The 12,089-nt window shown below is 42.0% G+C and overlaps 1 protein-coding gene across 1 annotated transcript in view; it reads right to left on the bottom strand.

The window, feature by feature from the left end:
- ABCB7 (ATP binding cassette subfamily B member 7) overlaps window positions 1-12,089 on the bottom strand; it is a 130,465-nt gene that overhangs the window by 23,778 nt on the left and 94,598 nt on the right. Inside the window, exons 11-12 of the mRNA XM_067471682.1 lie at window positions 8,371-8,534; window positions 1,445-1,574 (exon numbers count right to left, since the gene is read on the bottom strand). Of these exons, the coding sequence (XP_067327783.1) occupies window positions 1,445-1,574; window positions 8,371-8,534 (294 nt within the window). The remainder of the gene's footprint in view (window positions 1-1,444; window positions 1,575-8,370; window positions 8,535-12,089) is intronic.

A 12,089-nucleotide genomic window follows, 5' to 3' on the forward strand; every position in this document is an offset into this window, starting at 1 on the left:
TAACTGTGTGCTGTGGTAAGTTTTGTAGTGTCATCTAGACTGGAGGGGAAAACAATAGTAAAACTGACAATGGCCGGGCATGTGCTCAAGTGTCTGTAAAAGAGTTCCAGAGTGACTGCAGGCTGTGGGAGCAGTTGACTGAAAATACTGTGCAGGAAGAAGCTACTGGAAAGCGCTGAAGTTGTGCAACTGATCTGCTGCTGAATTGTGAAATTAATCTCAACATAAAATCAAACAATTAAAACCAAAAGATTTAACTGGGCAGGGCCACATTTAGGGATATGTAACTGTTGTTTTATCTGTTGTATATCTGAGGTATTGTTGACGCCCCTGAGTCCTCCTTCGGGGGTAGAGAAGGGTGGGATACAAATCATAGAATCTAAGAGTTGGAAGAGACCTCCTGGGCCATCCAGTCCAACCCCATTCTGCCAAGAAGCAGGAATATTGCATTGAAAGCACCCCTGACAGATGGCCATCCAGCCTCTGCTTAAAAGCTTCCAAAGAAGGAGCCTCCACCACACTCCGGGGCAGAGAGTTCCACTGCTGAACGGCTCTCACAGTCAGGAAGTTCTTCCTCATGTTCAGATGGAATCTCCTCTCTTGTAGTTTGAAGCCATTGTTCCCTTGCGTCCTAGTCTCCAAGGAAGCAGAAAACAAGCTTGCTCCCTCCTCCCTGTGGCTTCCTCTCACATATTTATACATGGCTATCATATCCCCTCTCAGCCTTCTCTTCTTCAGGCTAAACATGCCCAGCTCCTTAAGCCGTTCCTCATAGGGCTTGTTCTCCAGACCTTATTTGAAATAAATAATAATAATAATAATAATAATAATAATAATATGCAAAGACTCTGGCACAAACCAGTAAAGGTGGTCCCAGTGGTGATGGGCACACTGGGTGCAGTGCCTAAAGACCTTGGCCTGCACTTAAACACAATCGGCGCTGACAAAATTACCGTCTGCCAGCTGCAAAAGGCCACCTTACTGGGATCTGCACGTATTATTCACCAATACATCACACAGTTCTAGACACTTGGGAAGTGTCCGACGTGTGATCCAATTCAACAGCCAGCAGAGTGTCTGCTGTGGATTCATCTTGTTGTATTTCAAATAATAATAATAATAATAATAATAATAATAATAATAATAATTGAAACTCTGCATTTTTGTGACCATTCTGATATTAGGATAATTGAAGAAGAAACAGAAACAATATGGGTTGCTGTGAATTTTCTGTGCTGTACAGTTATGTGCCAGAAGCATTCTCTCCTGATGTTTCTCCCACATCTATGGCAGGTGTCCTCAGCCATGTGGGTTCTGGGGGACAGACAACATTTTCAGGATATTTCCAAGTCCCTTTGGGTAGGTTAGGCCCAGGAGAAGCCTTTTAAAACTCAGGCAACGACCTGAATAAAAAGAATAAATAGTAACAGGAGAGGCACCCTACCTGGGGTACGACTCCGATGGCCTTCCTGAGGCTTTCCAAACTGACGTTCTGTATGTTCTGGCCGGAGACGTAAATCTCACCTTTCTGGGGTTCATAGAAACGGAATAGCAACCTTACTATCGTGCTTTTCCTTGAGAAAGAGAGAGAGAACGAAAGAAAGGGTGGAAAAATGGGTGCAATGGATTAGAACCTGAATTACAGTACATACTCGAGTATAAGCCGAGTTTGTCAGCCCTTTTCTTAGGCTGAAAAAGCCCCCTTTGGCTTATATTCGAGTCTCGGTTATTTATGATTTTACTCTGTTATTATTATTGTTATTATTATTACATTTATTATTTTTCTTTATTTATTATTGTTATCATTACATTTACATTATTTTAATCTTTTTATTATTATTATTACATATACATTATTTTACTCTATTATTATTGCATTTATTATTTACTCTATTTATTATTATTATTATTACATTTATTATTTTACTTTATTATTGTGTTTATTACATTTATTATTTTACTCTATTTTTATTATTACATTTACATTATTTTAATCTATTTATTGTTATTATTACATATACATTATTTTACTCTATGTGCAGCATTTTCCCGAATGAAGCAGAGAGTGTGTGAGGACCGGGACATCTGTAGGGAGACCAAGGTGCTTGTATATAACGCTATTGTCCTCCCAATCCTGCTCTTTGCCTGCGAAACGTAGACTGTCTACAGACGTCACATGCAACTCCTGGAACGATTCAGTGATTGCTATGTGTAATTGTATGGAATTGTATATAAGGAAGTCGTGTAGAGTGTATACTCTCTCCCTGTGCTGTGATGCTGTTCGTCGAAGGCTCTATGTAACACTGTTCTACAAATTTTTAGTTTTTCTCAGTTTCGGAAACGAAATGTGCTGTTTCTTAATAAATTTAACATGCTGAATTCAAATATAATAATTAAATGTGTTAATTGGTTCTGGTTTTTATGCAACAGCTATTTCAATTTTCTCCACAATAGGTAATTCGTTAATATTATGATAATGCGCCTAACCTTACTGCATGTATATAAACCGTGAATATTTACTAAATTTTAGCAAAGCTGGGGTGAAAATTGCTGGAAGAAACATTAACAACCTCAGATATGCAGATGACACCACTCTGATGGCCGAAAGCGAGGAGGAGCTGAGGAGCCTTCTAAACAAGGTGAAAGAAGAAAGCGCAAAAGCCGGGTTGCAGCTAAACGTCAAAAAAACCAAGATTATGGCAACAAGAATGATTGACAACTGGAAAATAGAGGGAGAAACCGTGGAGGCCGTGACAGACTTTGTATTTCTAGGTGCAAAGATTACTGCAGATGCAGACTGTGGCCAGGAAATCAGGAGACGCTTCCTTCTTGGGAGGAGAGCAATGTCCAATCTCGATAAAATAGTAAAGAGTAGAGACATCAGACTGGCAACAAAGATCCGCCTAGTCAAAGCCATGGTATTCCCTGTAGTAACCTACGGATGTGAGAGCTGGACCATAGGGAAGGCTGAGCGAAGGAAGATCGATGCTTTTGAGCTGTGGTGCTGGAGGAAAGTGCTGAGAGTGCCTTGGACTGCGAGAAGATCCAACCAGTCCATCCTCCAGGAAATAAAACCCGTCTGCTCACTGGAAGGAAGGATACTAGAGACAAAGTTGAAGTACTTTGGCCACATCACGAGGAGACAGCAAAGCCTAGAGAAAACAATTATGCTGGGGAAAGTGGAAGGCAAAAGGAAGAGGGGCCGACCTAGGGCAAGATGGATGGATGGCATCCTTGAAGTGACTGGACTGACCTTGAAGGAGCTGGGGGTGGTGACGGCCGACAGGGAGCTCTGGCGTGGGCTGGTCCACGAGGTCACGAAGAGTCGGAGACGACTGAACGAATGAACAACAAAGTGAAATTATTTTGCCAATAGTTTATACATGAGAAATATTTATTTAATTAGTCTATTGTTTATGTCTGTGCAGCAAGAAACTCTATTAGTAGGCCTCATGCAGTTGAAAAGTCTGAAAGTTTAAATGCCGCTTTAATCATGACTTTAGTTTATATCCTGTTTGCTCCTCTTGACTTTTCTTTTGTATTCAAGGAAAGGATGGTCTCTTGCAATGCTCCAGCAGGAATCTGACAGCATTGACAGAGTCCATTGGCCTTGATATCCTGCAAATCTCTTGAGAAGACAAGCGGACAAATGTCAGCGTGCTGGAAGAAGCAAAGATCACCAGCATTGAAGCGATGGTCCTCCGCCATCAACTCCGCTGGACTGGCCACGCTGTCCAGATGCCCGACCACAGTCTCCCAAAGCAGTTGCTCTACTCTGAACTTAAGAACGGAAAACGGAACGTTGGTGGGCAGGAAAAGAAATTGAAAGATGGGCTCAAAGCCAACCTTTAAAACTCTGGCATAGACACTGAGAACTGGGAAGCCCTGGCCCTTGAGCGCTCCAGCTGGAGATCAGCTGTGACCAGCAGTGCTGCAAAATTTGAGGAGGCACGAGTGGAGGGTGAAAGAGAGAAACGTGCCAAGAGGAAGACGCGTCAAGCCGGGACCGCCTTCCACCTGGAAACCAATGCCTTCACTGTGGGAGAAGATGTGGGTCAAGAATAGGGCTCCACAGCCACCTATGAATCCACAAGAACATTAGAAGACTATCTTACTCGTCCAACGAGGGATCGCCTAAGTAGTAGTAGTAAGTATTATTGCATTTATTATTTACTCTATTTATTGTTATTATTATTATTACATTTATTATTTTACTTTATTATTGTGTTTATTACATTTATTATTTTACTCTATTTTTATTATTACATATACATTATTTTACTCTATGTACAGCATTTTCCCTGAATGAAACAGAGAGTGTTTGAGGACCGGGACATCTGTAGGGAGACCAAGGTGCTTGTCTATAAAGCTATTGTCCTCCCAACCCTGCTATATGCCTGTGAGACGTGGACTGTCTACAGACATCACATGCAACTCCTGGAACGATTCCATCAGCGCTGCCTCCGGAAAATCCTGCAAATCTCCTGGGGAGACAAGCGGACAAACGTCAGCGTGCTGGAAGAAGCAAAGACCACCAGCATTGAAGCGATAGTCCTCCAACATCAACTCCGCTGGGCCAGCCACATTGTCCGGATGCCCGACCACCGTCTCCCAAAGCAGTTGCTCTACTCTGAACTTAAGAACGGAAAACGGAACGTTGGTGGGCAGGAAAAGAGATTGAAAGATGGGCTTAAAGCCAACCTTAAAAACTCTGGCATAGATACTGAGAACTGGGAAGCCCTGGCCCTTGAGCTATCCAGCTGGAGGTCAGCTGTGACCAGCAGTGCTGCAAAATTCGAGGAGGCACGAGTGGAGGGTGAAAGAGAGAAACGTGCCAGGAGGAAGGCGCGTCAAGCCGGGACCGTCTTCCACCTGGAAACCAATGCCTTCACTGTGGGAGAAGATGTGGGTCAAGAATAGGGCTCCACAGCCACCTACGAATCCACAAGAACATTAGAAGATTATCTTACTCGTCCAACGAGGGATCGCCTAAGTAGTAGTAGTAAGTATTATTGCATTTATTATTTACTCTATTTATTATTATTATTATTATTATTATTACATTTATTATTTTACTTTATTATTGTGTTTATTACATTTATTATTTTACTCTATTTTTATTATTACATTTACATTATTTTAATCTATTATTATTATTATTACATATACGTTATTTTACTCTATTATTATTGCATTTATTATTTACTCTATTTATTATTATTACATTTATTATTTTACTTTATTATTGTGATTATTACCTTTATTATTTTACTCTATTGCAGGGGTCCCCAAACTAAGGCCCGCGGGCCACTTCCAGCCCGCCAAGGGCACTTATCCGGCCTGTGGAGGAGGAGCGCCCCGCCACAAAGTGCCCCTCCCTTGGCTGGCACACACTATCCGTCAGGCCCGATGAACAGCGTGAGCCAGCCAAAGGCAGCTGCCCCGTATGGCCTACTCTCGCGTAAAGCACCTAGCGAGTGCTTTATGTGAGAGTAGGCCGCGCGGTGTTGCTCCTCCCTTGGAAGGCTCACGCTGCCCATCGGGCCCGATGAGCAGCATGAGCCAGTTAAAGGCAGCTGCTCCGCGCGGTCTACTCTCGCGTAAAGCACCTCGCGAGCCAGATTTTGTTCAGACTAGAAATAGGAAGATTTCCCATTCTCTGCTCCTGGAATTACTGCCTTAAAGAGGATTAGAAAGAACCCCCTCTAAGGGCCCTCCCACACAGCAAAATAAGATACGTGCAATGTGCATAGGGATTTTTAATTGATTTTTTTTAAAAAACTATAGTCCGGCCCTCCAACGTTCTGAGGGACAGTGAATTGGCCCCCGGTTTAAAAAGTGTGAGGACCCCTGCTCTATTGTATTATTACACTAGCTGTCCCCTGCCACACGCTGCTGTGGCCCAGATTGTGTATATGTGTTTTGTAGGCTTGGGTAACCACGGAAAAATTTGGTTCTAAACTCGTTTTGTTTTTAGGGGGCCCTTGCGTTTCTTTTTTTTAATAATTCTGAAATTTTCCTTTTAAAAATTTAAAAATTTCGTAAAATTACGAATCGATTCGTTAATGGCATCCGAACGCATCTCCACCTACGAACCGACGAGGATGTTAAGATCGTCCGGGGAGGCCCTGCTCTCGGTCCCGCCTGCGTCGCAGGCGCGGCTGGCGGGGACGAGGGATAGGGCCTTCTCGGTGGTGGCCCCTTGGCTATGGAATGCCCTACCCGTAGACATCAGGCAGGCCCCTTCGTTGCTGGAGTTCCGGAGGAAGGTCAAGACGTGGCTCTATGAACAAGCGTTCGGTCAACAAGGCAACTGAACTCACGAAGACGGTATAAATGAACAAAGGAGTGGTAGAAGAATTATGTGAACGGAATCTGATTTTTACTGAGGCGTTGATGACTATGTTGTGTTGTCTTGTATTGTCTGTCGTGTATGTTGTGTTTTAACTAATTGTTATTGTTATATAAATTGTATTGTAAACCGCATTGAGTCGCCGAATTAGGCTGAAAAATGCGGCATAAAAATAAAGCAAATAAATAAATAATAAATAAATAATGGCGGACGCAATTGAGCAATATGCTAAAAAAACCTCCAAGTGGGACAGGAGGAACTTCTGAAGCGTCCCTCTCCCTCTGTTGTTGACTGTTGGTGTGATAAAACAAACAACAACTATAAAACTTGTACCAGACATGCGAAAATAATTACAAAATAATTACGAAATAAATTGAAAAAATGGTTTCGAATCTAATTTACTCCTCACACTATTCCTGCATGGCTCAATATTGGATCGTAAGCTAATTTAAATACAAATTAATAACTAATTACGAAATTAACGAACGAAACCGCCCAAGCCTAGTGTTTTGTGTGTGTTTATGTGTGCATATGTGTGTTTGCATAAAGCTTGTGCATGCGTTGTAATGTAACTTTTGTTTTTTTGACTTTTTAAGTCTCTTCTGTGTTTTTCACTTTTTTTTATGAGTGATGGTCACTTGTTGTCCTGATAGGAGTCTTGTGTCCAAATTTGTTGTCAATTCGTCCAGTGGTTCTTGAGTACTGTTAATCCCACAAACAAACATTGCATTTCTATTAATATAGATTATTTTACTCAATTATTGTTATGATTACATTTATTATTTTACTCTATTATTATTATTATTACATTAATTAATCTTTCTGATCTTCAATTATAGTTTCATGTAAATATTTATTTATTTATTTATTTACTTTATTTATATACCTCTTTTCTCAGCCCTCAGGCGACTCAAAGCGGTTAACAACATCAATACAAAACATCACAAGACAAGTATATAGCAGTTAAAAACAATTGTAACATAAACAATTAAACATCAGTATAACAATCATTAGCGCCTCAACTGATATACATTATGATGGTAGTTTCTCCTTAGTTGGTTCTGCAGTTCTACTATTAATTTAGTTTCCTAATGCAATTATGAGAATTTACCCAGACCTATGTATGACTGCAGCCCCTTTGAATGATTTGAAAACAATGGCCCGTCTCAATTTGGCGTAATGGCACACAGTATTTATTTATTTATTTATTTCCTTTGCTTGTATACCGCAGTTTCTCAACCCGTAGGCGACTCAACGCGGTTCACAACAAGAGCAAAGGACAATCCAACAACATACAATATTAAAACCATTAACAGTATAAAATACAAACTAATGACATCTCAATAACAACACATTAACGTCTCGTAACTAAAATCGTGATCCAATTCGTCATCCATAATTCCGGTTCTATATTCATCGTGTTCATTGCACTATTTATCCGAACGCCTGTTCAAACAGCCAGGTTTTTAGTTTTCTTCGAAACACCATTAGAGAAGGGGCTGATCTAATGTCCATGGGAAGGGCGTATTATAACAGTTTCTCAGTTATGTGAATTTACAAGATCTTATGATTGCACCCCTTCAGAATAATTTGAATTTCCGCACTTTCTGAAAGTTACAATAATAGACTGGCCGCCGTCTTCAGCAGAACAACTCAGTAGAAAACTTATTTATTTATTTTATTTATTTGCTTTATTTGTATACCGCATTTTTCAGCCTATACAGGCGACTTATTCAAAAACTTTTAACCTACTCATGCCTCAATTAATATAATTTTATTGGTATCTATTTTTATTTTGAAATTTACCTGTAGCTGTTGCATTTTCCACCCTCAGCTTATACTCGAGTCAATATGTTTTCCCAATTTTTTTGTGATAAGATTAGGTGCCTCGGCTTATACTCTGGTCGGCTTATACATATATACGGTAATTGCTTGCCACCAAAAAACAGAATAACTGCCGTTTAAAATGCAAGGAAAAGGAACAATGATACAGAATTCTGCTCATCCGTTCTACCCACCCGGAGCCACTTCCTCCGACAATGGCCACTTTCTTTCCTGCGGGGACTTCGAAAGAGACGCCATTGAGGACCCTCTGCCCCTCAAGGTACTCAAAATGCACGTTATCGAAGGCGATGGTGGCCGTCTGTGGCGTGATCTGCAGGGCTGGAGCCAGATCTTTATCCTATTGAGAGAAGAGCACTGCTTTACACACAAAACCCAGGTGGGAAAAATGTTATTTCAAAGCACTTAACAAGTTACACAGTTTATAGTTATACCGCCTATGAGCTGGAATTTCTCTTTTATGAAACAGTTATCAATAAAGCAAAATAATACATGGCGTCTGAAAACACAGGAAGAACTACGAAAATCGGAGGTGAAGACGACCTGGTTTAATTACTTGCAAACAAAAGAATGTTTTAAAGAAGACCAAAATAAAACAGTTTTCAATGTTAGAGAGACATGCTGGGACATTATAATGTCCAGAGAAAAAAAGTGTTGCAACCCAGAGCAGGAAACTGGACCCTCAGGCAACAATCCGCCACACTTGACTTCAGGAAAACAATCCTTTTTTATTGATGAAAGATGAGTACAAAATAGAGGAAATATGCAAAGGTAAAAAAGCCACAGTAAAAATCAGCAACAAGAAAATGACCATAAAAAAGAAAATAAAACCCACAGGAAAACTGCTGAATCCTGGAACCTGTTAGCAATCCACTAACTGTACTGGGAACAACTAGAAAACCTCCAAGGAACAAGGTCACTTGAATCAGGAGACCTGCAAAAGCTTGTACATGAATCTGAAACGATGCCTGGTCTGAAGCTGTATTCAGGTCAGGCATATTTAAGGCTAAGAAATCTATTGCGAGACATGCCTTAAGTTTTTGTTTGCATTTCTCTCAATCTGGCTGACCTACGTAAACTTTGTGCTTCTCCCCGGCTCTGCCAAATCTGCCCCCGCCTATCCTCATTAGGCAGACCAGGTGTCAGATTCTCTGGAGAACTAAGGCTGGGAGGAAAAGGGAGTGAAACTTCTCCGCTCGGCTCGGAATGCATGTTCTCATGGGAATTTTGACTTTCACTTTCCAAGGCTGTAGGATTTTCACTACTCAAACCATCATCATCTATATTGGCCTCAGAATTGGCATCAGGAAATACAATCAGAGAATCAGGCTCAATATGAGAAGGCCTCAGTGTTAGTTTGCCTCAGTGTGAGAGAGGAGGAGGAGGAGGAGGAGGAAGGAGAAGAACTTTATTTTTCTACCCCGGAGTCCTCAGTGTGAGAAGTCTCTGTGGGAGAAGGACCTCAGTGTGTTAGTAGGCCTCAGTATGAGAAGGCCTCAGTGTTAGTTTGCCTCAGTGTAAGAGAGGAGGAGGAGGTTATTTATTTTTCTACCCCGAAGCCCTCAGTGTGAGAAGTCTCTGTGGGAGAAGGGCCTCAATGTGTTAGTAGGCCTCAATATGAGAAGGCCTCAGTGTGAGAGAGGAGGAGGAGGAGGAGGAGGAAGAAGAAGGAGAAGGAGAAGAACTTTATTTTTCTACCCCGGAGTCCTCAGTGTGAGAAGTCTCTGTGGGAGAAGGACCTCAGTGTGTTAGTAGGCCTCAGTGTTAGTTTGCCTCAGTGTAAGAGAGGAGGAGGAGGAGGAGGAGGAGGAGGAAGTTATTTATTTTTCTACCCCGAAGCCCTCAGTGTGAGAAGTCTCTGTGGGAGAAGGGCCTCAATGTGTTAGTAGGCCTCAATATGAGAAGGCCTCAGTGTGAGAGAGGAGGAGGAGGAGGAGGAAGAAGAAGAAGAAGAAGAAGAAGGAGAAGAACTTTATTTTTCTACCCCGGAGTCCTCAGTGTGAGAAGTCTCTGTGGGAGAAGGACCTCAGTGTGTTAGTAGGCCTCAGTATGAGAAGGCCTCAGTGTTAGTTTGCCTCAGTGTGAGAGAGAAGGAGGAGGAGGAGGAGGAAGAAGAGGAAGAAGAGGAAGAAGAAGAAGTAGTTTATTTTTCTACCCCGGAGCCCTCAGTCTCTGTGGGAGAAGGGCCTCAGTGTGTCAGTAGGCCTCAGTATGAGAAGGCTTCAATTCACCTCAGTGTGAGAGAGGAGAAGGAGGAGGAGGAGGGGAAGAAGACGAACCTCTGCTACTATGCGTTTCTATCCAATATTAAACCACCCTGTCCTTTAACCAGTTTACATAGTTCCCTCTCCCCCTTCCCTCCAAAAATTAGTCTGCGGTTGCTTTGATGTTTGATTATTATTGTTTATGCTGTTTTATGTTACTTAAACTGGTTGTTCTGTTTTTAATTGTATTTTGCCCTGGGCTTGGTCCCATGGAAGACGCCCCAAGTCCCTTTGGGGAGATGGAGGCGGGGTAGAAAAATAAAGAAATAGTATGGAAACAGAGCAATTAGACAGGATCAATTGAGCTTAACTTAAAAAAAAATCTATAGTAATATAATATAGGAATTCAGATTCAGGTCATGATTCAGGTTATGATACAAATCATTCGTCATAGGGGTCGTCAGTCGAATGCATGACGAAACATCCATGTCTTTAATTCCTTATGGAATGTGGGTAGGGAGGGTGCCAGCCTAATCTCCCTGGGGAGGGAGTTCCAGAGACGGGGGGTGTGACGATGTGTAACTTTTATTCTCATGTTTATGTGTTGTTTAGACAGTGGTTGATAAATGGCAAGTATGAAGGAATATATTTTGTTGGAGATCGTGGCTTGGCATTAGCTGGGTTGCCATAGCAACAGGGGCAGAGCCAACTGCCTCTTTACGAGGCAGCTGTTTTGAAAGTCAGTCAGTAAGCCGGTGAGCTACTAGGAAGACTGAGTCTCTGGGTGGAGATTCAGGGAATGTGTCTGTAGCCGGTGTGCTATAGGGAAGACTGAATCTCTGGGTGGAGATTCAGGGAATTAATTGGTGACCAAAGGGGTTACAGAAAAGGACCCGGTAGTGATAAAACTACAGGGGGTTATTGATTCTGAATTAAGAATCAAGGTTTGGCTGGGAGCCAATTCTGTTAATAAGCATTTTAGCTTATTTGTTTTATTAGGACAGTTATCCAGAAGAGTTACATCTGCTTATAGAAACCTCTTGAAGTCTGTGCCTGAGATTACTCATGAAACTTTACTAATGTAACCAATCAAGATTTGTGCCTCTTGTGAAGAAACAGTTAAACATGTTATACTCCTGTTAAAATAAACTTGTTACTGTTTTCCTCAAGCCTTGCCTGATACAGTTTCTCTTAAGACAAACAGCCTGCATAAGAAGTAAAGTCAGCCAGGGACAGTAAACGCTACGCTATCAAATGTATAAAGCCTTCTGTAATTAATAGTCCCTTTATAAAATAGCTCCTAAGCTGATATTGATCGTTGCCCAGCTTCCCTCACAGATTAGGTTGCAGTAAGCTTTAACCACGCTCCTTCACAGGGGGCCACCACTGAGAATGCCCTTTCTCCTGTCCCCACCAACCGCGCCTGAGTCGGGGGGGGGGGGGGGTGAGCGAGAGAAGAGATGCAGAGCCAACCTCAAGAAATGGGGCCACAAAGTGGAATCTTCGACATGCGAGTGGGGAGAAGAGTCAACCACTGACCACCTGCTGCAATGCAACCTGAGCCCGGCCACATGCACAATGGAGGACCTTCTTGCAGCAACACCAGAAGCACTCCAAGTGGCCAGATACTGGTCAAAGGACATTTAATTAACTACCAAGCTTGCAAACTTTGTGTTTTGTTTGTCTGTTTG

The sequence above is a fragment of the Anolis sagrei genome, chromosome 10, assembly GCF_037176765.1.
Source record: "Anolis sagrei isolate rAnoSag1 chromosome 10, rAnoSag1.mat, whole genome shotgun sequence".
Lineage (NCBI taxonomy): Eukaryota > Metazoa > Chordata > Lepidosauria > Squamata > Dactyloidae > Anolis > Anolis sagrei.